Consider the following 25,272-nt stretch of genomic DNA (forward strand, 5'->3'; position numbering starts at 1 on the left):
ATTTTAATCTGTCCATGCTTCCTGCTGACAGCATATATAAGGACATAGAAGGAGGCAGCTTTTGCTCTTTCCCTGGTTGCCCTCACCTTGCCAGCCCATCCATTCCCTCACTGGCATTGGAGTCTTTTTGTTGGGATTCCAGAATATTCAGAAGACAAGCTGAGACCTCAGCCTTGTGGGACCGATGAACTTCTAGATTCTTGGGTTTCCTTTCACATCTAGTCATTGTTGGATTAGCTGGACTGCAGCCTGTAAGTCATTCCAATAACCCCCCTTTTATATATAAAGAGGGATTAATTCTAAGTTCTGTGACTCTATAGAACCCTAACTAATACAATAAACTCTATCTTCTTGAACAAGCATCATCCCCTCATTGCGGCAAACAATAACTCCAGTTAAACTCCTTAAGCACACATAAAAGGTAGGATCCAGTACAGTGTTGTCAGACATGCTCAGTTAGTGATTCCTTCTCTCTCTCCCTCCTCCTCTGCCCTGCCCTCTGACCTCTTCCCCATTACTCTCCTTTCCTTCTTCATACCCCTTGTGTTCTACTAATCTCCTCTGTATTATTCAGAATTCTATAGAAGAAGAGAATTGTAGAAGTCAGCTCAATTCGGGAAATAACCATGCTAGCTAAAGGATAAAACAATTATATTTTTATTTATTATAAGGGGAAAACTCACAAAACAGGAACGGGAAGTCCAAGCTTAGCTGTGCCACGGGGGAACCACACACAGAGAGATCACCTGGTCCCTGTCCATTTTTTCTCTGGTTCTCTGAAAGCCATACCCTAACTTGGCTCCACCTCTTAAAGATGATTGGTTAGCAAAGTTTCCCCCATCAGAGAATCAAAGGAATGACTAGATGTCTAATTCATGTATAATATATAGAATAATATATGAAGATAGCTTACATTGTAATAGCATCAACACATGATCACAGCTGAGAGGCTGAGAAATTGCTAGTTGTTCCACACTTGGGGCATGCCTCAAGCAGTTAGGGTCGTCCCACATTGACTGTCTCTCACTAGTCAGGACAACAACCCCATAGTTGCTCAAGGGTAGCTCCACAATCCCAATCTGGAGCTGAAATTCTGAAAGTTTCCTGATGATGAGGCCAGGGTGGAAGCCTGGAAACACTTGTTCTGGTATCAGTAAGGGAGCCAGCAGCAGAGACAGTGTAAAACAACCAGCAGCAATAAGGAAGGCCAAGCCAGTACAAGGCAAGTGATTGCCCCCTGCCTTTCCCTTTGCATCTGGGTGGGTCTTCTACCATCAACTAAGGCAATTAAGACACTTTTTCAGGTGAGGGTTTGTGCCACGTTGACTTTAAAATAAACCACAATACCCTCCATTAAGATCTTTCTTTCCTTTGTGCAGTGACTCCTTTCCAGTTTCCTGGAGTCTACCGTTATTCCAAGTGAATGCCTCAAATCTAAAATTCCAAAACTAGGATTTATATATGACTTTAAAAAAATTAGGTACTTGCTTTTCTAAGTGTGGGTTACATCACTCAACATGCAATGAAGATACATCCATTTGCTCGAGGATTTCACAATTGTATTGTTGTTTTTTACCACTGAATAATATTCATTAACTGATGGGCTTCAATTTACTTTCTATTACTTGACTATGGTAAATATGGTCAGAATGAACATGAATGAGTACATATACCTATGATAGGATACAGAGTTCTTCTTGTTGACAAAACATAACCAGCACAATCTTGTGGAACTGGTCAGCATCAGAAGATAACTGAGTCTGCAGCATAGAGAACACAGCACTAAGCACACCTCTGTTCTCTTGGAACTCACTCTACATTCTTCCTTTCAGTGCCCTGATTTACTAACAGTCATGAGGCCATTCTTCTCTGATGCATCTAAGGATGAAGACCATGAAGATTTCGACTCCAGCTTCACTGCATATTTTAAGAAATTTAAGGCAGAGAATAAAATTATTTCTCAGGAAACCATCGGGTGTATTGAGTGTTATCTGACAAAAGGAGACATTTGGGTGCTAAATCTGTAATGAGTGATGCATTAAGAAAATATTGATAATATTTTTTTGCCTCTTCTCTGGTGCTCCCTGAGCCACGTGAATGGAAGTATGTGGGGGTTTGAAAGTAATTGGTCCCCATAAGCTCATAGGGAGTGGCACTATCAGGAGCTGTGGCCTTGTTGGAGAAAGTGTGTCACTGGAGTGGGGTCAAGCTTTGAGATATCTTATGCTCAAGCTACACACAGACAGCTTCTTGTTGTCTGTAGATCGAGATGTAGAACTCTCAACTCCTTCTCCAGCACCATGTCTGCCTGCACACCTTTATGTCCCACCATGGTGATAATGGACTAAACCTCTGAAACTATAAGCCACCCCAATTAAATGTTTTCCTTTATAAGAGTTGCCATGGTCATGGTGTCTCTTCACAGTAAGAGAAACCCTAAGACCGGGGGATATGGTAGAGATGTTCCACTTAGGGCTGGACACCCCACTGCTCCCTTCTCTCAGAGCCTCAGTCAGGTGCTCTGCATTCTATTCAGGGCTTTTGGTTGTGCTCAGTGTGAGGTGGTGTGAATATTCATATCTCATATTAGTTGAGAGAACATGGACCCTTAAGTGTTTCAAGTTTTATGTTTGTTTTTAATCCAGTCAGTGCTTCTTCATTCTTTTACCTTTGATGTCATTTACATTGAAGATAACCATTGAGAGAGGTTTGCTAAATTTTGTCATCTTGGTTATTCTTCTGGTTGAATAGATGTCCTCCCCCACATCCCATTGTTTGCAGGTTCACTGTGCTGGACAAGATGCAGTCTTTCTGATTCCTCCCCCGTTCATTATTCTCTCATGGATTGCTTTCTTTCCTGTGATGTCACGACTGAGACTGTCCTTTTCTTCCTTTGCATACAGTATTCATTTAGGTATGTACTAGATTAGTACTAGATTACTAGTCATAACTCTCAGAATATGTGCTTGTCTTAAAATGTTCTTATTTTTCTGTCAATTTTAAAAGATAGCTTTGTGGATATAGTGACATTAACTGCGATGATTGACATTTAGGGCTTTAGATTCACCACCCCACACTTCCCTGTCACTTAGGGTTGCTAGTTAGAGATTGGATGTTATTTTGATGTGTTTTCTTTTTGAGTTGATGCTTCTCTTTACAGCTTTTTAATACAGTTGATTTGCATTTATTTCTACTTTCTTCTGTTTGTGTGGCTTCATTACAAAAATTTCCCCCTTTTGGAACAGACCAAGCCATGCCCCTACAATGTGAACCACACTGGGTGAGAATGAGACCAGTATCACCATTCTGAGCCAAATTTGAAACAACTTGGTCTTTATTGTGATGTACCTGAGACCTGGCAAGAGACTGCCTCTCTGGGCCGGTTAAAGAGAGCAACGCTGAGTTCATTTCCTAGGGCTCTCTTAAGGGTAAAATCAGGAGTACTTGCAAAGCAGTTTTATAGAAATCAATGGGGTCTTAAGGAAGTACAGAAAAATCTTATAAAAACAAGCAAGAGCAACAACAAAACCCAGCCTTCACATGTTTTTACCACATTATTAGGGAGGGTTACGGTAATCAGGAAGGGAAACGAAGGGTCTGAGTGTTCCCCAATACAAGTTGATGTCGTAGGGATTCAAATTAATTATGACTTACTAGTAACATATTAAAAATGTGTGACAATTGGTTTGTTACATATGATTATGTTGAACATTGAAGAACTTATTTCATTTATATTATTTGCCAGAACAATAACAATATGTAATCTACATCCTATCATTTTTTGTTAGATGAGCAGATACGGCAATTAAATTATATAAGTTCAGAATTTCAGAATAGTCAGACAATTGTCTTACTTAAATCTAAAAGCTTTCACAAGGTGAGATGCATAGTTTAGTGATAAAATGCTTGCCTAGCATCTACAAGGCCTGGGTTGGAGCCTTAGCCTTAAAAGTAATTGAATAAACAGGCTATTGTAGAATTAACTCATGTTAATATGTTTAAAAATTACATATTTGTGTTATTATATAGTAAGATTAAAATAATCTGAATATTAAAAAAATTATTTGGATATTACACCTCATTCATGTTCAAAGTCTAAGATAAGACAAAACAAAACATACAACCACAAATCCTGTCAAGGACATGAGGAAAGAGTAACACCTGTCCATGGTCAGTAGCTGTGGGTGATGTGAGTTTGAACTAATTTTTGAGTATGTCTCTCTAAGGACAACTTTGGCATCTTCAGCCACTGTGTCAAGGAGAAGAAGTTGTAAGTAAAAGGTTTTCCTAAAGTAGAGACCTGTAGCCAAGAGCCCACCATTGGCTGAGGCAAATCTCTCCAAATATTTCAAAAGTTTTCCTTCTAATGTTTCTCTTTTCTTAGTTTCCAACAAATAAGGAGATTTAGTGACTTTTTTCAGTTTTTCAACAGGCAATTGGGAATCCTTTGCCATGAGTTTCAAGGTTTCATCATCAACTCCAAAGAGCTTTCGATAGTGGTTTAAAATTACCTTCAACTTCTCCATATCACTGTCCTTGAGGATGTCCTTTACAGAAAGACTTGTCCAAGCTTCATTCTTTATGGTTTCTAGCCAGATAAACTGGTGCATCGACTCACGCTTTCTTTCAATGACTGCCTCAGCCTTACTCAGTGAAGAATACATAAAGTTTGGAAGTGTGGGAGTAGAAAGTTTGTTTTTTAGCATGTCCTTCAGGATTGGGAAATCATAGTCAGATGAATTTTTGTTAGAGATCAAGAAGATCGGTGGTACATGCAGGTTGTTTTTCTTAAAGGTATCGACACAATGGCGTTGTATCTGCTGCAGTAAGTTTTCTCTGCCAAAGGCATGTTTGCATCCTTTCTCAGTTTCTAAATCTATATCCACCTTGGTTCTCACGAAGTAGAAATCCTTCTTCATCATGCTGACTGCTTTGGCGAGGTCTATATCATTTTTCTTAAAGCGTGTGGCGGAAACAATGATGAAGAAATCATACTCGTTGAATTTCATTTTCTCCAGATAATCTTTGGGTGGGAATTTTGTGGTTCCAATCCCAGGTAGGTCCCAAATAACCACATTGGGAATATTGGGGTGTTTGTATGGAGTTCTCCTCATGGTTGTCTCCACCACACCAATTGGAGCTGAATTTTCCTCTTCATGTCCAATCCCTCTAAAGGCATTGATGAAACTGGACTTCCCAGTTCCAGACTCTCCTATTACAGCAATATTGAGTGAGGTACTGCTAATTTCTCTTAATGAATCAGTAATTACATTATTTGTCTTCTGAATGTTTCTTTGTGCCAGGCGTAACTCAATTGAAGTGATGGTTTTCTGAGAAATGATTCTGTTTTCTTCCTTAATCATCTTAAAGTATTTGCACACGTCTTCATCCTTAGATGCGTCAGAGAGCAGCTGATTCATGGTAGTAAGCAAATAAAGGCCCTGAAAGGAAGAAGGGAGAGTAAGTTGGGATAGGTTGATGCCAGATGGATGACTTTGTGCTTTGCCCTCTTCAAGCACTGTGTCCTCCAGACAGATGCCTATCACCTTCTGATATGGACTAGTCCTTATGTATTTCTACTTGCTCTCCGTTGAGTCTTTTACGATGGAAAATTTAAAACTCTATGAAAGTAAGAGTATTCATATAATCATCTGTGTTAAGGAATTTCATTTGTATTTTAATAAATAAAGCTTGCCTGAAGATCAGAAAGTAAAATAGCCTCAGTGGTCAGGTTTACAGACCAGGCAGTGGTAACACACACCTTAAATCCCAGTAGCCACAGTAGTTGCTATAGAAACAAGGCGGTACATGCCTTTAATCCCAGTGTGCACACCTTTAATCTTAGCCCTGAAGAGGATTATAAAATGGTGGAGACAGCTATCAGGCTCAGTCTCATTCTGAGATTCCTGGAGGCAGGATCGCCATTTCAGACTGAGGTAGAGGTAAAAGCCAGTGGCTGACTGTTCTGCTCTTATAGATATGATCTTGTTTTTGAAAGGAGAAAAGGGGAAGTGCTGTGGGATAATGGTCTGGTACCCTGTAAAGATTTGTCACTTGTATTGATTTAATAAAACATCGATTGGCCAGTATCTAGGAAGGAAGTTTAGGCAAGGCAGCCAGACTAGGAGAATTCTGGGAAGAGGGAGGAGTCAGCGTGCAGTTACCAGTCAGACAGTGAAGAAGCAAGATGAGAATGTTGCCCTGAGTAAGGTGCCAAGCCAGGTGGCTAAACATAGGTAAGAATTAAGGGATAATTTAATTTATAATAAATCTGGGCTAATAGGACAACCAGTTTATAATTAATATAAGCTGCTGTGTGTTTTTTGGGGACTGAACAGCTGAGGGACCAAACAGGACAGAAACTTCTCTCTACACATCTGCACATGCCCATTAGCTAGCTTCAACTACTTTAGAAATGAGAGTGACCGTATTGCATCTAATTTGACTAGAGTCTTCCAGGCCAGTCCAAGGTGTTCTTTCATCCTTCAATATGTGCCTTCAAAATGTGGGGAATTTTAACTAACATAAGTATAATCTTTCAAACTGAGAAGCAAATAGTAATCATCATCAATGTTTAGTCAATGTCAAATTGTATCAGCAGTCACATAAACCCTCAGTTTATACTTTTACTTTCATCTATTTGATTTAGTTGACATATTAATTTTCATTGATTTTTCTTTCTTTGTGTCTTTTTCACCTCTGTGAATAATGAAAACTTGCAATAATAATACAAACCTTCTTCATTATTAAAGTCCATGTTAAAAAACATTTACTCAATGTAATATTTCAGTGTGCTCAAACTATTATTTAGCTCTGTTTTATTTTCATACTTTACTTCATAAAAATCATCTACCTGTGCACTGGAGAGTAGCTCAGTTGTTGGAATGTTCCTAGCATGAAAAAGGCCCTGGGTTCAATCCCCAATACTGCATAAGCCTGGCTGGATGTGGACACATATAGCTATAGACTTATAAACTTACCTACATGTTGGTCCACATCCAGTCAACGTTATACACTGAGGTCTTTGATCCTTTTGAATAGATTTTTATGGAAGATGAGAAAAATGGGTTTGGTGCATGGTGGTGGTGGTAGTGGTGGGAGCAACCCAGTAAGCAGCTCCTCTAACGGCCTCTGCTTCAGTTCCTACTTCTAGGTTCCTTCCTCCAGGCTCCTGCCTCCAGGCTTCTGCCTCAGATTTGACTTCTCTCAATGGACTGTGACCTAGATATGCCAGCCAAATAAACCTTTTCCTCCCCAAGTTGCTTTTAGCCAGTGTTCTAGTACATCAAGAAAAAAAAACAAACTTAAATAGAAAATAGTGGTGAACACTTTCAACAAAGTAGCAGAATACTAAATCAACACAAAAATCAGTAGCTAGTCTATATGCCAGTAACAAGCTTCCTAAGAAATAAATTAGGGAGGAGGAGAAATCCCACGAAAGTAACTAAAATATAAATACCAGGGCATAAACATAATTTACAATAAAAACTTGGAACATTGAAGAAAGGAATTGAAGAAGACATTAGAATATGGAAAGTCCTTCTGTGCTCATAAAGTGGGAGAATTAGTACGGTGGAAACTGCTGTATCACTAAAACTGATCTTTGGATACACGGCAATGCATAACAATTACAGTTCCATTCTTCACGGGAGAGAAATACCAAGTCTAAAGTCCACACAGATGGACAGAAGCCCCACAGCAGTCATGAATCAAGAGTGATTGTGGCTGCATCATAACACCTGTGGACAGCCCAGAATACAGCCACACTGACAAGTAGCAGCCTGATAATTGGTAAAGCAAGCAATCAAGCAACCCACCCACCCACCCACCCACAGAAATTCAGGTCAGGGAACTGGATAGAGAAATCAGAAACAAACCCAACCGTGGAATGTTTGACAGAGGCATCAAAAATATACACAAGAGAAAAGGTAGTATTTTCAGGAAATGATCTGGGAAAGCTAGATATTTGCATGTAGAAGTGTGTAAGCATTTCTCTTTTTACTTTGTTGGGAAACCACTATTATAATTGTTCATTGTAAAGAAACTAACATTTACATTCCTGTATTCCCATCAATAAACAATATTTAGGTGTTCCTTCCCCTTTCACCTCCCTCCTCTCCAAAATTTGTGTTATTTTACCCTTATTGATTAATAGCTATTTTTCCTGGGGGTGAAATAGAATTTCAATGGAGTTTGTGTTTTAAGAGTTATCTGTATTGATTTATGATTTGAGGGGGAATAGCATGTGTGTGTTGCTGGGTGACTATGTGTGCAGAAGTTAGAAGAAATTTCTTCTCTGCCACCACTTGGTGCCTATTCCTCTGAAACAGGGCTTCCCTGAATCTGGAGCTTACTTCTGTCCTAGTGAGGAAATAATCAAGCCAGAGAAATCCTCTTGTCTCGGGATCCTCTCAGTGCTGATCTGCCCAGCTCTTCCCATGCTTGCTGGGATGTCATCATAATTATGTCATCATAGTTATGGAGCAAGCTCTCTTAGCCACTGCACCATCTCTCCAGTTCCTCACTGTTGTTTCTGATTTGCATTTTCTTGGACTAAAGATTTTGAAGATTATTATCATGCATTTTTTGAGCATTTTTTTCTTCTTTTGGGGACTGTCTGTTTTGTCCATTCTCTCATTATGGATGGGATTTGATATATTTGTGTTGAAAACAGTATGTCCTGTATTCATTCTAGGAACTTATCCCTCATTGGATGAATCCAATTCCAAGAGGTCACCCTTGAATACATACAAACAACATTAAAAGGACCCAGTCAGTTGTCTATGTATATATACTTATGTCTGTATATACAACAACAATAATAAAAGAAGTCATGAATTGGGGAGGACACAGGGTGAGTTTGAAAGGGAAAAAGAGAGGGATAGAATTGATAAAAATAGTCATGTATAAATTCCTCATGTATGAAATTCTAAATGGATTTAAATGTGAAAGAAGGTTCTGTGATGAGGAGTGAGAGCTACATTTATCTGTGGTTATGAAGACAAGAATTTCCAATACAATCAAAGCTACAATGATTTAGAAAGATGCAGTAACAGGTGCTTCTCTAGTGTCTATGACCTCTCCAATTATGGATAATTGTCTAGGTTTAAAGTAGGCATAAATTTCTTTCTATAGAATGGGACTTAGTTCAATTAGATGCCGTTAATTACCCACAATATGAAGTGTCACCATTGCCCCATAAGAGACATCTTTCTGGGCTGGTCATTGTGGTTCATGGGCTTTATAGCTGTGTGGGAATGGTTTTTCTGGGAAATGCTGTTTGAAGCTTGTCTTTACAAATCAAACTTTCACCCAACCTTTAACCAAGTTAATAATGTGCTTTGAAAACATTTAAACTATGCACTCATTCTTCTTACATACTGAGTCAGAAACAGCTGCCCTTTAAAGAAAACAATGTAATCAATCTTACTATGTTTTGGACGCCCTGATGGACCATGTTCCTTGTTTTTCTTTTGTTACCATTCACACCTCTAATTCAGGACAACGGATGTATACATAAAGTGCAGTGGCTGGACCTAAGCACATTTGCTGAAAACAGTGAGGTCCTGAAAAGTGTTCCCCTTCAAGTAAAATGTTGAAAGTGACATATGGGTACAGACTGATAGCATCTGATTGTGAAATTGTGTGCTGTTATGAGTTAATAAGGCCAAAGAACAATCTCTTCCCTTGCGAGGCTCTGTAAAAGACTGATTGTCCCTCGTTCCCCCTTGGTACCATATTTGCTGTGCTGATGAACAAAGGTGATAGCCCTTGTTCAAGGGACCAGGTCAGAGGAGAACGCAGATCTCTCCTGACAAACCAGCTCTCCCTTGGCTAAATGACACCAAAGGTCAGTTTCGTTTCCTTTTCATCATGCCGCAGTGGAGTTAGGCCTGTTGTTTGCTTTTCTCCCTTGGCAGCTTGCACAGCAGCTGCTACTGGGAGAGCCAGTTTCAGTGAGGAGGCTTCCAGACCAATTCCAGGTGGATTCCTCCAAGTCCTGTGTCCAAGGTGTATTCAGTAATAGGGCCTTGTCTTCAAGTTCCGGGAGGCCCCCAAGGGCAATGGAAATGGCCTTTGTTGTTTTGGTGCATTGCTGGACCCTCTGATTTATAAGACAAAGAAAGGTTTCCCATGCCCAAGACTGGGATTTTCATTAGATGGTCTTTAGTTCTTGTGGGGGAGCCTTATTACTCAATGCTGCATGATTCCTTTAAAACATATGCATTTTTATTTATATGTATATATCATATATGTATTCTAAAGTAGGTTTATAAAATAATATATTTCCCCATGGCTTTCAACAGCCTTAGTGTTATTTCTCTTTCAGTCTTTCCTCTCCTCCATATCATCTTGCCCGCAGCTACAGCTCCTCCTACTTCCCCTTTTCCATCTTCATAGCATAAGGGAATTCTGCTATCCTCTCCTTCCCTATGGCCCTTGTCTTCTTTCATTGCTTCTGTAATTATCTCAGATTATATCCTCAAATCTAAAGGTTCTCAGTTAGAATCCACAAATAAGAGAATAAATAAATGGTGTCTTGTCAGTAGGGCATAGGGTCCTTTGACTATATGTCAAGGAGTGGTACAGAGGCCCATGCCTGGTTCCCACACAGAGAAGGGGTGACTCTGGGTACTGAACCCCAACTGATACATCTACAATGTAAGCTTTACACCCAGGCTCAGGGAAAATCACAGAAGTAGAGGTGGAAAGATTGTAAGAGTCAGAACATCAGGACATCAGCTGCAAATATTCTCCTTTAGACATGGAAAGGATGCTGTAGCCAGGAAACCTCAAGTATATGGCTGCCTAAGCAAGAGCTGCATAGTGACATCAGTTGACATATCAATGTGGATGGGAGAAACTTCTCAAAATCTCATCTCTAGAAGAATAGCTACAAGTAAAACCAATGGCTATTGAAAAGGGGAGAATCAATTTTCTCTAGCAATAAATCCACTAATAGATTATCCAATCCAAAGTGGCCAGTCCTAACCACATGGACATATGAGCAGCACTAAATGAATTCAGCAGGTGTGTGTGTGTGTGTGTGTGTTTGTGTGTGTGTGTGTATGTGTGTGTGTGTGTATGTGTGTGTGTGTGTCTGCACATGCATGGGTGTTAATAACAGAAGAAGAGATTGTGAATTTGAGAGGAAGTATTGGATGATGTAGGGTGATTTGGAAGGGAGAGAATAAGAGGTATAAACCACATAAGAACAAGACTCATGTATAAAATTCTGAAAAATTAAATAAAAACCCCAACCTATCTAGAGGTCGATGTAGCACCTGTTGCAAGCATGAGTACTAACAGGAAAATATAGAACACTGGAATTGTTGAGTGTGCACAGCTAGCTTAGGGTATGTGTGTAAAGTATGGAATGGAGCACAGTGAGCTTAGGGTATGTGTGTAAAGTATAGAATGGAGCACAGCGAGCTTAGGGTATGTGTGTAAAGTGTAGACTGGAGTACAGTGCGCTTAGGGTATGTGTGTAAAGTGTAGACTGGAGCACAGTAAGCTTAGGGTATGTGTGTAAAGTGTAGACTGGAGCACAGCGAGCTTATGGTATGTGTGTAAAGTGTAGACTGGAGTACAGTGCGCTTAGGGTATGTGTGTAAAGTATGGAATGGAGCACAGTGAGCTTAGGGTATGTGTGTAAAGTGTAGACTGGAGTACAGTGCGCTTAGGGTATGTGTGTAAAGTGTAGACTGGAGCACAGTGAGCTTAGGGTATGTGTGTAAAAGTGTAGACTGGAGCACAGTGAGCTTAGGGTATGTGTGTAAAGTGTAGACTGGAGCACAGTGAGCTTAGGGTATGAGGACAAAGAGATAATAGGCTGAAGAAGGAAGAGACAGTCTTTGTTAGAAACACAGGCACCAGCAATCAAAAATGTGACTCAGAAATTTTTCTATGAGTATAACTGAAGGCTCAAAGAGCAAAAGAATGAAAAAACAAATACAGTAAGAAATGTAACTTGAATCTACATTATAAAAGGGAACAGGAATAAGCCCAAAGTAGCAGGAATAAAGAAACTAGCAAACAAAAACCCAATTGAAATCCCTTTAACTGATGAACCTTAAAAGAATACAAATAATTACCCAAATTAGAGGCTTTAGGATAAAGGCTGGAGGAATTTAGCTTAGTGGAGAAGCCTGCTTGCTGTGCAAGCATAAGGACTTGGGTTAAAATCTCAAGCATCCAGTGTAAGAAAATGAAGACAGTCATGGCCAAGCACACCCTGTGACCGCAGAGAGGGGAAGCCAAGTCTCAAAAACCAACCAACCAACCAAACAAGCAACCAAGCAACCAATAACAAGCAAATAGGAAGTAACAGCGCAAGTGTGTTAGAAAGTTGGAATCAAAAGGGGCAGACAGACAGAACTGCTTCCCAGATCATCCACACTGAATATCGAACCACATAAAGGGAAGAGAAAACCAAACAATAGAAACAGATGGTGATAAAATTATAGATCAATGTTAATCAGCATCATAGTTGGCCAATTATAATAGTGCTAATGAATTGAATGTGTCAGACAAAGATAAACCCATGTGAGCGAGTCAACATGTATGTGGGTGTTCATGAGCATAGAGATATATAATAAGGTGAATAAAATAAAAAAATAAACCAAAAAAATCTGTTGCTGTAGCTCACCAGCCTTTACTTAAACCCCAAATATGCACCCTGCACCACACAGTGACAGACCATACCAAGTATGTGTGAGCAAGCAAGCACGTGCACACACACACATACACGTACACATACAGACACAGACACATACACAGACAGACAGACACACAGACAAATACACAGACAGACACACAGACACACATTCAGGCACAGGCACACACATGCATATATAGACAGACACACACAAAGACAAACATATAGATACAGACACACACTCATACACAGATTAACAGACAGACAGACGGACAGAGGCACACATACATAGACTAACTGATGGACACACACATACAGATATACAGACAGACAGACACAGATACACCCAGACACACAGATGTGTGCGCGCACACACACACACACACACACACACACACACACACACACACACACACACTTTCCACTGAATATGAACACGGAACGAGAAGGCAGTGACACAGCAAACATTACAAAGGACGGCTGCATAAATGACAGCTGTCACCGCATCCTGACACAGCTCATGTTCTCACAGATGGAGAGAAGATCTTAACACTCCTGCTTTACAATAAAGAAAACCACAATGAACAAGATTCTTCAGGTATAGATTTCCACAGCCTGCTTCAGCAGAAGCAGTGTGCAGAGAGACCTCTTCTCCACAGGCCAGAGACCTCAGGGTATGAGGAATTAAATGTTGACTCTTTTCCAGGACGCAAGATGAGAGTAAGATACAACGAACCTCCTGCACACTGCAGATATTTTCCATTACCTGAAACATCCATTTACAACCATTTTAAAGAAAGTAACAAGAAACAAGCCAAAACAACTGCATACATTTACTGAAACAACATCCAGATCATTACCTTAAGGTCCCTCAACTTGTATGATTAGCAAAGAGTATCCACAAGGCAGTTCTGCCCATTTCCCACCAAAACACCCCAGCTTCCAAGCTGGGGATCCCCACTCTCAGGGCATGTTTCAAAATGTCTTGATACCTGTCAGCTCTTTAGAGAAGAGAGATGGTGAGGGTTACAAGTTAGATCTGAGTGCCCCTGTCCACTTACCAGAGAATCCCGAGTCCAGTGTGTGCGCTCACTGTAGTTCAGCTGCAGAAACCACTGTCCACTGTGCTGCAGTCTCTTCCCATGAACTAACCCCTCCTTCCTCAGTGGAAAGCAGCAGGTTTCTGACAGCTTAGCAGGATTCACACTCTCTCCAGGGTCCTGCCCCTCCCTCTCAATGTGTGCTGGCCAATTACAGAGGAGCACGGGTCAGTAGCTTTCAGACCTGCTGCATTTCCAAGAAAAGGAAAATGAAACTAAAGTGACCAGCTGTGCTTCATTCTATTAAACCTTTGTTTCTTGGCAGACAAGTCTGGACAGTCCTAAAATAGTACAGGTGTGAAATGTGGGGCTTGGAAATGGAGGGAGAGCACGGAGAAGCAGCTGACTAACCAGGCTGGAACACAACCCTTGAAAGATAACTTTTGGGATCCTTGACTCCACAAATACAGCCTGAACTGAAGTCACACAGCACACTTGTCTGGTGTTGTGTGCAGATGCCAAGTTAAGGATCACCCACGACACAACCTATTTCCTCACAATTGTGGATTCATGTTCCTTAATTCTTGTCATTCTCAATTCTCCTGTCAGTGCACACATTTGATCTGGCTTGGGTGTGACAGGTTTTACACATGTTGTCACAACCCTTGTGAGCTTATACATCCAGCTGCCTTGTTGTGTCCAGAAGACACAGTTTCACTGTAGCTGTCTACCCTACTGACTCTGGCTCTTATAGTCTTTTTATCTCCCCTTCAACAACCATTCCTGTGCCTTTGGAACTAGAATTATATATATTCCATTCAGGACTGGATATTGTTCAGTGTCTTATTCTCTGAATGTTAGCCAGTTGTGGATCTCTGTATAGATTATCATCTACTACAAATATGAGCAACCATAATAAAGGTTGGGAGATGCCTTAATCTATGGATATAATGACGATTCAAGAAGAGCTGACTTAATATTATACCCATTTAACAGGATAACAATAGTAATGTTTACCTAGAGTCAATAATATGTCTAGCCTTAAGTTCTTGCCAAGGTGTGGGTTTCATTTAGTAGAGAAACTATTAAATCTAATTTTGGGGGGTGTTCATGGTGACCTTCAGGGAGTCTTGGTTACAAAAATCATCAAGTCAGTATCATAATTCTCAGTATTATTGGTTAATGCCAACTTTTCTCAACATCTTATATGCAGTTACAAATATCATCAGGTCAGTATCATAATTCTCAGTATTATTGGTTAATAACATCTTTTCTCAACACCTTATATGCAGTTACAAATATCATGTCAATACCTGTAAGAGTACAATGACATTGCTATTATCAAATACCAATTCCAGTCTCTGAGCAGCTGTTAAACCCTTAGGCTGCCTCCTTTCTTAAGTGAAGAGGGGTTTCAGTCATTTATTATTTTGAGTCTTTCTTTCCCTAAGGGAAAAGCTTAGGTCTTAGTTTTTAGGTTCAATATTTTAATGGAAATGAGTTCTGGGTCTCAAAGATTAAAACAGTCAGATATTCAGTCTGCATCTCAGCTCCAAAGCAAACAAGATTCAAGGTGCAGGAAATTGTAGTCATTGTGGTTGTCATGTCAGCAGGGTCTCTGTGTCTCTGTGTGTGTCCCAAGTGTCTGGAAGCAGCTCAGCATCTGCCGCTCAGTCCAGCATGGCACCCTGCAGTGTAGAGTGTTGGCAGCAGGTCCTGGGATCAGGGACTCCTCTCTGTGGGGGCAGGGAAGACTGAACCAAGGATTCCTCTCCATCTCCTTTCTTGAACTCATCAATGGGGGCGTTTAAAGCTACGATAATATCATGTCTGCCAGTCCTTTACTGTATATGCAGTCATCTCATCCAGCTTAATTTTAATTCTGTGAACAAAAGCACAAACCCATTCAACCCCAAATTAATATAGGTTGGGTCTTTTTATAATTCATTGCATGGGCTTTTTTCACCTTTCCTCAATAAAGGTCACCTTGGTGTCATCATGTCAGATCTGTCTGCAACTTTATCCTCTTAAGTTGTTTTCAAGGAGCTATATCACGCTCCACAATTCCTTTCCATTATTAACCATATATGCAGTTCTTCCAGTGAAAGAGCAATGTGTAAAATTTTTGCATAATATTCTTTAAGGTATCTTTAGCTATAACATTAGTTGTAAGAATTGCAGCAATGATCATCTGGAAAGGATTATTACTCTGGCCTTTGAATTGAGCAAACACAATTGTCCAAGAATCACTATATTAAAATTATCTATTGCTTAGTATAAGAAACATTGATCATAGTCAATTCTTTGCTAAAATAGCTCCTAGATTTCATCCTGCTCTTTTGTATTAGACAAGCTACCACTTTAAATTAAGAGCTTAATATATCAACTGGCAAAAATGGGAAGGTGCAGCCATAAAAAAAATTCTGTTTTTTTCATAAAACTGTTGTAGAATATGTTTTGTTCTTAACACACACACTTGCTATAGCTAAGTCATAATTAATATATTGTACTTGCTGATATTGTATACTCTACCTGTTGATCTATACTCCACCTGCTTGAGTACTTGTTTGGCAGCTTCTATAAATTCTCTACTGGAAATTGGCTCATTTCTCTTTTTAAGAATTTTACTTTGTAGCTCAATATCTCCCATAAGAATATTATAACTAAGGCTTTAATCATTGTATATCTAATTAAAAGTTTGTAGACTATCTTTCTCTTAAGTTGCAAGTCTGCCTAGCTGATAGGAAAATGGAAAAAGAAAGTATATTTAACTAATGATGTTGGCTTAATTAGAATCAACATGTAGAAGAATGAAAACAGATCCATATTTATTTCTTTGCACAAAACTCAAATCCTAATGAATCAAAGACCTCAACATAAAACCAACCACACTGAACCCTCACAGAAGGAAAAATTAGAAGTTCATTTGAATGCATTGGTACATCTCAAACACAGCCTCAGTAGCACAAACACTGAGAGAAACAATTAATGAGACCTCCTGAACTGAGAAGTTTCTGTATAGCAAAGGAGATAGCCAACAAGACACAATATCAGCCTATAGAATGGGAAAATATACTTACTTATCACTAATCCACTGCAAAAAACATATGAAGAACTCAGGAAATTAGTCATCAAAAGAACAAATAATGGCTGGAGAGATGGCTCAGAGGTTAAGAGCACTGATTGCTCTTCCAGAGGTCCTGAGTTCAGTTCCCAGCAACCACTTGGTGGCTCACAACCATTTGTACTGACATCTGGCGCCCTCCTCTGGCGTGCAGGCATACATCGAGGCAGAATGTTGTATACATAATAAATAAATAAATCTTTTTTTAAGGGAACACCGGGCGGCGGTGCGCGGCCGGACCACCGGGCGGCGGAGCGCGGCCGGACCACCGGGCGGCGGAGCGCGGCCGGAACACCGGGCGGCGGAGCGCGGCCGGAACACCGGGCGGCGGAGCGCGGCCGGAACACCGGGCGGCGGAGCGCGGCCGGAACACCGGGCGGCGGAGCGCGGCCGGAACACCGGGCGGCGGAGCGCGGCCGGAACACCGGGCGGCGGAGCGCGGCCGGAACACCGGGCGGCGGAGCGCGGCCGGAACACCGGGCGGCGGAGCGCGGCCGGAACACCGGGCGGCGGAGCGCGGCCGGAACACCGGGCGGCGGAGCGCGGCCGGAACACCGGGCGGCGGAGCGCGGCCGGAACACCGGGCGGCGGAGCGCGGCCGGAACACCGGGCGGCGGAGCGCGGCCGGAGGACGCCCAGCGCAGCCGGCGGCGACCCACTGGGACCAGAGCAGCAGCAGAGGACACAGGCTGCTGGCGGCCGTCCCAGCAGGAGAAGCAGGCTGCAGGGACCGCGCGCAACACCAAGAACAGATCGCCCCACTACAATTAAACCAAAGAGGTAGGCCTTTGGTTGGGGAGCGCCCTGGCAAAGGAGGAGCCGGGTCCTATTCCTGAAGACCTTTCTGAGGGGTGAGAGGGATCTTGGCCCCCGGCAGGAACCAGGAAACAGAGCAAGGGCATTTTGTAAGAGGAGCCCCTGGCCAGCAGGGGAACCTGAACCAGTTTTAAAAGACCCCTTAGATAGCATCGATAGGAGGAGATGGGCAGACGCCAAGGAAAGAATTCACCCAATAATCTGAAAAACAACATGAAAACACCAGAACCCAACGATCTTACAACAGAAGGTCTCCAACACCATAACACAGAAGAAGTGGAAAAAATTGACTTCATGAAAGCAATAGAGTCCCTTAAACAACATGTGAAAAATGCCCTTATAGAAATGGATGAGAAGTATAACCAAAAATTTGAAGAAATGAGTAAATACGTTCATAATACCCTGGGAAACCAAGAAAGAACGATCAAACAGGTAATGGAAACAGTTCAAGAATTGAAAACTGAAATGGAAGCAAGGAAGAAAACACAAACTGAGGACCAGCTGGATATGGAAAATCTAGGTCAACGAGCAGAGCCTACAGAAACAAGCATAATCAATAGAATACAAGAAATAGAAGAGAGAATCTCAGATTCTGAGGACAACATAGAGAAAATAAACGCTCTGATCAAAGAAAACTGCAAAGCCAACAAATTCTCATCACAAAACATTCAGGAAATATGGGACACAATAAAAAGACCAAATCTAAGAATAATAGGAATAGAAGAAGGAGAAGAGTCACAGCTCAAAGGCCCAGAAAATATTTTGAACAAAATTATGGAAGAAAACTTTCCCAACATAAAGAAAGATATTCCTTTGAATATTCAAGAAGCATATAGAACACCAAACAGACTGGATCAAAGGAAAACATCCCCTCGCCATATAATAATCAAAACACAAAATATACAGGTTAAAGAAAGAATACTAAGAGCTGCAAAGGAAAAAGGCCAAGTAACTTATAAAGGTAAACCGATCAGACTTACACCTGACTTCTCTATGGAAACAATGAAAGCCAGAAGGTCCTGGATAGAAGTACTGCAGAAGCTAAGAGACCATGGATGCAAGCCCAGACTACTATACCCAGCCAAGCTTTCGTTCACTATAAATGGAGAAATCAAGACATTCCAGGATAAAAACAAATTTAAACAATACGTAGCCATGAATCCAGCCCTACAGAAAGTAATAGAAGGAAAATCGCAACCCAAGGAATCCAACATTGCCAACACTGCTTACAATAACTCAGGCATCTAGCGACCCTTCACTAGCACAACTCAAAGAAGGGAGACACACAAATTCTACTTCCAAAAACAATAAGAATATCTGGCGTAAACAACCACTGGTCATTAATATCACTTAATATTAATGGTCTCAATTCACCTATAAAAAGGCACAGGCTAAGAGATTGGATACGAAAACAGGATCCAACATTCTGCTGTTTGCAAGAAACACATCTCAACCACAAAGACAGGCATCTACTCAGAGTAAAGGGCTGGGAAAAGATCTTTCAAGCAAATGGTCCTAAGAAAAAAGCAGGTGTGGCCATATTAATTTCTAACAAAACTGACTTCAAACTAAAATCAATCCGAAGAGATCGAGATGGACACTTTATACTCATAACAGGAACAATTTGTCAGGATGAAGTCTCAATCCTGAATATTTACGCCCCTAATATAAAAGCACCCACGTATGTAAAAGAAATATTACTAAAACTCAAGGCAGACATCAAACCACACACACTAGTAGTAGGAGACTTCAATACACCTCTCTCAGCAATGGACAGGTCAATCAGACAGAAACCTAATAGAGAAGTAAGAGAACTACTGGAGGTAATGAAGCAAATGGACTTAACAGACATCTATAGAACATTCCACCCAAATAGGAAAGAATATACCTTCTTCTCTGCAGCCCATGGAACCTTCTCGAAAATTGACCACATACTCGGAAACAAAGGAAATCTCCACAGATACAAAAAAATATCAGTGTCCACCTGTGTCTTATCAGATCACCACGGATTAAAGTTAGAATTCAACAACAATCCTACCTCCAGAAAGCCGACAAACTCATGGAAACTGAACAGTCAACTACTGAACCACACCTGGGTCAAAGAAGAAATCAAGAAAGAAATTAAAGTCTTCCTTGAATTTAATGAAAATAAAGGGACAACATACTCAAACCTATGGGACACTATGAAAGCAGTGCTAAGAGGAAAGTTCATAGCACTAAGTGCCCACTTAAAGAAAACAGAGAAAGCATACATCGGAGACTTAACAGCACACCTGAAAGCTTTAGAAAAAAAAGAAGCAGATACGCCCAGGAGGAGTAGAAGACTGGAAATAATCAAACTGAGGGCGGAAATCAACAAAATAGAAACGCAGAAAACAGTCCAAAGAATCAATGAAACAAAAAGTTGGTTCTTGGAGAAAATCAACAAGATCGACAAACCCCTATCCAAACTAATTAAACGACAGAGAGAGAACACGCAAATAAATAAGATCAGAAATGAAAAGGGGGACATAACCACAGACACAGAGGAAATTCAGAGACTCATTAGATCTTACTACAAAAGCCTGTATGCCACAAAACTAGAAAATGCAAAAGAAATGGACATTTTTTTAGATAAGTACCACATACCAAAGCTAAACCAAGACCAGGTGAACGATCTAAATAGACCTGTTAGTCGCGAAGAGCTAGAATCCGTTATCAAAAATCTACCTTCCAAAAAAAGCCCAGGACCAGATGGTTTCAATGCAGAATTCTACCAGAACTTCCAAGAAGAGCTAATACCTATACTCCTTAATGTATTTCACAATATAGAAACAGAAGAGTCATTGCCAAATTCCTTTTATGAAGCTACAGTTACCCTGATACCAAAACCACACAAAGACCCAACCAAGAAAGAAAATTACAGGCCGATCTCACTCATGAATATCGATGCAAAAATTCTCAATAAAATACTGGCAAACCGAATCCAAGAACACATTAGAAAAATTATCCATTATGATCAAGTAGGCTTCATCCCAGAGATGCAGGGCTGGTTCAACATACGCAAATCTATCAATGTAATCCACCATATAAATAAACTGAAAGAAAAAAACCATATGATCATTTCATTAGATGCTGAAAAAGCATTTGACAAAATTCAACACCCCTTCATGATAAAAGTCTTGGAGAGATTAGGGATACAAGGATCATACCTAAATATAATAAAAGCTATTTACAGCAAGCCGTCAGCTAACATTAAATTAAATGGAGAAAAACTCAAAGCCATCCCACTAAAATCAGGAACACGACAAGGCTGTCCACTCTCTCCATACCTCTTCAATATAGTGCTTGAAGTTCTAGCAATAGCAATAAGACAACATAAGGGGATCAAGGGGATTCGTATCGGAAAAGAAGAAGTTAAGCTCTCGTTATTTGCAGATGATATGATAGTATACATAAGCGACCCCAAAAACTCTACCAAAGAACTCCTACAGCTGATAAACACCTTTAGTAATGTGGCAGGATACAAGATCAACTCCAAAAAATCAGTGGCCTTCCTATACACTAAGGATAAGGAAACAGAGAGGGAAATTAGAGAAGCATCACCTTTCACGATAGTCACAAATAGCATAAAATATCTTGGGGTAACTCTGACCAAGGATGTGAAAGATCTATTTGACAAGAACTTTAAGTCTTTGAAGAAAGAAATTGAAGAGGACACCAGAAAATGGAAAGATCTTCCTTGCTCCTGGATTGGGAGGATCAACATAGTAAAAATGGCAATTCTACCAAAAGCAATCTATAGATTCAATGCAATCCCCATCAAAATCCCATCAAAATTCTTCACAGATCTGGAGAAGACAATAATCAACTTTATATGGAAAAACAAAAAACCCAGGATAGCCAAAACAATCTTATACAACAAAGGATCGTCTGGAGGCATTACCATCCCTGACTTCAAACTCTACTACAGAGCTACAGTATTGAAAACAGCTTGGTATTGGCATAAAAACAGAGAAGTCGACCAATGGAATCGAATAGAAGACCCTGACATTAACCCACAAACCTATGAACACCTGATTTTCGATAAAGGAGCTAAAAGTATACAATGGAAAAAAGAGAGCATCTTCAACAAATTGTGCTGGCAAAACTGGATGTCAACCTGTAGAAGAATGAAAATAGATCCATATCTATCACCATGCACAAAACTCAAGTCCAAATGGATTAAAGACCTCAATATCAGTCCGAAGACACTGAACCTGATAGAAGAGAAAGTGGGAAGTACTCTACAACACATGGGCACAGGAGACCACTTCTTACGTATAACCCCAGCAGCACAGACATTAAGGACCTCATTGAATAAATGGGACCTCCTGAGATTGAGAAGCTTCTGTAAAGCAAAGGACACTGTCACTAAGACACAAAGGCAACCCACCAACTGGGAGAAGATCTTCACCAACCCCGCAACTGACAAAGGTCTGATCTCCAAAATATATAAAGAACTCAAGAAACTAGACCGTAAAAGGCTAATCAACCCAATTATAAAATGGGGCATTGAGCTGAACAGAGAATTCTCAACAGAAGAACTTCAAATGGCCAAAAGACACTTAAGGTCATGCTCAACTTCCTTAGCGATCAGGGAAATGCAAATCAAGACAACTTTAAGATACCATCTTACACCTGTCAGAATGGCTAAAATCAAAAATACCAATGATAGCCTTTGTTGGAGAGGTTGTGGAGAAAGGGGTACACTCATCCATTGCTGGTGGGAATGCAAACTTGTGCAACCACTTTGGAAGGCAGTATGGCGGTTTCTGAGGAAATTCGGGATCAACTTACCCCTGGACCCAGCAATACCACTCTTGGGAATATACCCAAGAGAGGCCTTATCATACAACAAAAGTATATGCTCTACAATGTTCATAGCAGCATTGTTTGTGATAGCCAGAACCTGGAAACAACCTAGATGCCCTTCAATGGAAGAATGGATGAAGAAAGTATGGAATTTATACATATTAGAGTACTACTCAGCAATAAAAAACAAGGACTTCATGAATTTTGCATACAAATGGATGGAAATAGAAAACACTATCCTGAGTGAGGTAAGCCAGACCCTAAAAGAGGAACATGGGATGTACTCACTCATATTTGGTTTCTAGCCATAAACCAAGGACATTGAGCTTATAATAAGTGATCCTAGAGAAGCTAAATAAGGAGAACCCAAAGAAAAACATATAGGCATCCTCCTGAATATTAACCTTCAGCAAGCGATGAAAGGAGACAGAGACAGAGACCCAAATTGGAGCACAGGACTGAAATCTCAAGGTCCAAATCAGGAGCAGAAAGAGAGAGAGCACGAGCATGGAACTCAGGACCGCGAGGGGTGCACCCACACATTGAGACAATGGGGATGTTCTGTTGGGAACTCACCAAGGCCAGCTGGTCTGGGTCTGGAAAAGCCTGGGATAAAACCGGACTCTCTGAACATAGCGGACAATGAGGACTACTGAGAACTCAAGAACAATGGCAATGGGTTCCTGATCCTACTGCACGCACTGGCTTTGTGGGAGCCTAGGCAGTTTGGATGCTCAACTTACTAGACCTGGATGGAGGTGGGGGTTCCTTGGACCTCCTACAGGCCAGGGAACCCTGATTGCTTTTCGGGCTGGGGGGAGACTTAATTGGGGGAGGGGGAGGGAAATGGGAGGCGGTGGCGGGGAAGAGACAGAAATCTTTAATAAATAAATAAATTAAAAAAAAAATCTTTTTTTAAAAAAAGAACAAATAATCCAATAAAAAATATATGTTACAGACCTAAACTGAAAACTCTCAACAGATGAACTTAAAATGATTGAAATACACCTAAAAAATGCTCAAACATAACATCCTTAACCATTAGAGAAATGTAATTCAAAACTCTGAGATTCCATATTATTACTGGAAGAATGATCAAGATCAAAAACACTGCTAACAACTTATGCTTAAGAGAATGTGGGGTAAAGAAAAAACTCCTCCACTGCTGGTGGAAGTGCAAGCTGGCACAGCCGCTTTGAATCCTGGTGTGACAATAAGCAACCGTCTACCTCAAAACTCAGCAAGACCCCTTTTGGGCCTATATACAAAAGATGTTCAACCATACCATAAGGACATGTGCTCAACTATGTTCACAGCAGAATTACTTTGTCGTAGACAGGATCTGAAAACAACCCAAAATACACCTCTTATACACATATAATAAATGAGAGACATTATCTTTTACAATAGCCATAAATACCATAAAATATCTTGAAGTAACTCTAACCACACAAATGGAAAAACCTGCATAAGAACTTTAAATCTTTGAAGAAAGAAATTTAAGCCATCAGAAAATGGAAAGATCTCTTATTCTCTTGGGAAAGTAGAAGCAACATAGCAAAATGACAATCCTACTGAAATCAACCTACAAATTCAATCCAAATGCCCATTAAAATTATAGCAAAATCCTTCACAGACTTTGAAAGAACAATCCTCAACCTTATAAGAAAAAATAAAAATTCAGGATAGCCTAAACAATCTTAAAATCCTGGACAATGAAAGAACTTTTGAATGCATCACAATCTCTGACTTTAAAACTTCACGGCAGAACCACAGTACTGAAATCAATCCACCTTGCATACAAATCCACATGCCTACAAACAGAAGATTTTTGACAAAGAAGCAAAATTGTGAAATGGAAAAGAAGCATATTTAACCTGCTTGCTTATTCTGAATTGTCCTGAAGCTGTAGTTTTCTGAGGTTACTTTATTTCAAACCTGCCTTTCAGCTCCCTGCTGAATCTGCTTCACAGCAGGGGATAGCAGCCTTCTGTCCCAAGCTCTGGTGGGCATAGCTGCGCTGATTTTTAACTTTCTTTTTTATTTTAATTTCTAAGCATAAAATTAAGAGAATTCCTGAATATTCTCCTTTGTTCTACTGGCTGACTTTGGGATGACTGTGTGGGGTTAAATTTGTTCTATAACCTATTCCTGCTTGCCTTTTACCTGCAGGTGGGTTAGATTTAGCTGGCTACTGCGCACACGTGATACCTTAATCTCAGGGGTAACCTTGGTGATTCTTGGGCCAAATACCCTTTTTCCTTCACTTTTCCTACCCGTTTAGCAAGCAATAAAAGTTGTATCTCCACGTCTATCATGCTCACAGATTCTAAATATCTCTGCCAGTGTTTCTGCTGCACTCTAACTCCCTTTAGCTACCAACATATATAACTAAATACTTTTTCCTTCTCTCTCTCTCTCTCTCTCTCTCTCTCTCTCTCTCTCTCTCTCTCTCTCTCTCTCTCTCTCACACACACACACACACACACACACATAAAACTTATTTACGCATTTTTACTCCCGATTTAAGTTTTGTCCCATTTCTCTACACTTCCTTAAAATGTATTCTCTATTTCTGAGCACTCAATACTTACATATCCACCCGTGTTGAAATTTTTTTCTCGTGGATTCCTCACGTCTCTACTTCCTCACTTCTTTCATGTTTTTGGGGGTTCACAGATCAGCCTCAAGTCTGGGCACTATTATGTCAGGGTCTGGTGCTAGCCTGGACCATAATTATTTCTCTTGACCAGACCCCAACATAAACTATCTCTCTTGACAGGCGTGGAGGTGCGGGAATA

General features: G+C 40.5%; 1 protein-coding gene across 1 annotated transcript; it reads right to left on the bottom strand.

Annotated features, from left to right (window-relative positions):
* Nucleotides 1-612: 612 nt before the first annotated feature.
* Nucleotides 613-13,913, bottom strand: Irgm (immunity related GTPase M). The gene is made up of 2 exons (XM_075968602.1): nucleotides 13,720-13,913; nucleotides 613-5,441 (listed from the first exon to the last, which is right to left on the bottom strand). The coding sequence occupies exon 2, from the start codon at nucleotides 5,418-5,420 to the stop codon at nucleotides 4,089-4,091; it is 1,332 nt and encodes a 443-aa protein (XP_075824717.1). The 5' UTR covers nucleotides 5,421-5,441; nucleotides 13,720-13,913; the 3' UTR covers nucleotides 613-4,088.
* Nucleotides 13,914-25,272: the final 11,359 nt, after the last annotated feature.

The sequence above is a fragment of the Microtus pennsylvanicus genome, chromosome 4 (assembly GCF_037038515.1).
Source record: "Microtus pennsylvanicus isolate mMicPen1 chromosome 4, mMicPen1.hap1, whole genome shotgun sequence".
Classification (NCBI taxonomy): Eukaryota; Metazoa; Chordata; class Mammalia; order Rodentia; family Cricetidae; genus Microtus; species Microtus pennsylvanicus.

Bases quoted from the DNA above. Each gene is read 5' to 3' on its own strand.
- Irgm (XM_075968602.1), bottom strand. From the start codon at position 5,420: ATGAATCAGCTGCTCTCTGACGCATCTAAGGATGAAGACGTGTGCAAA.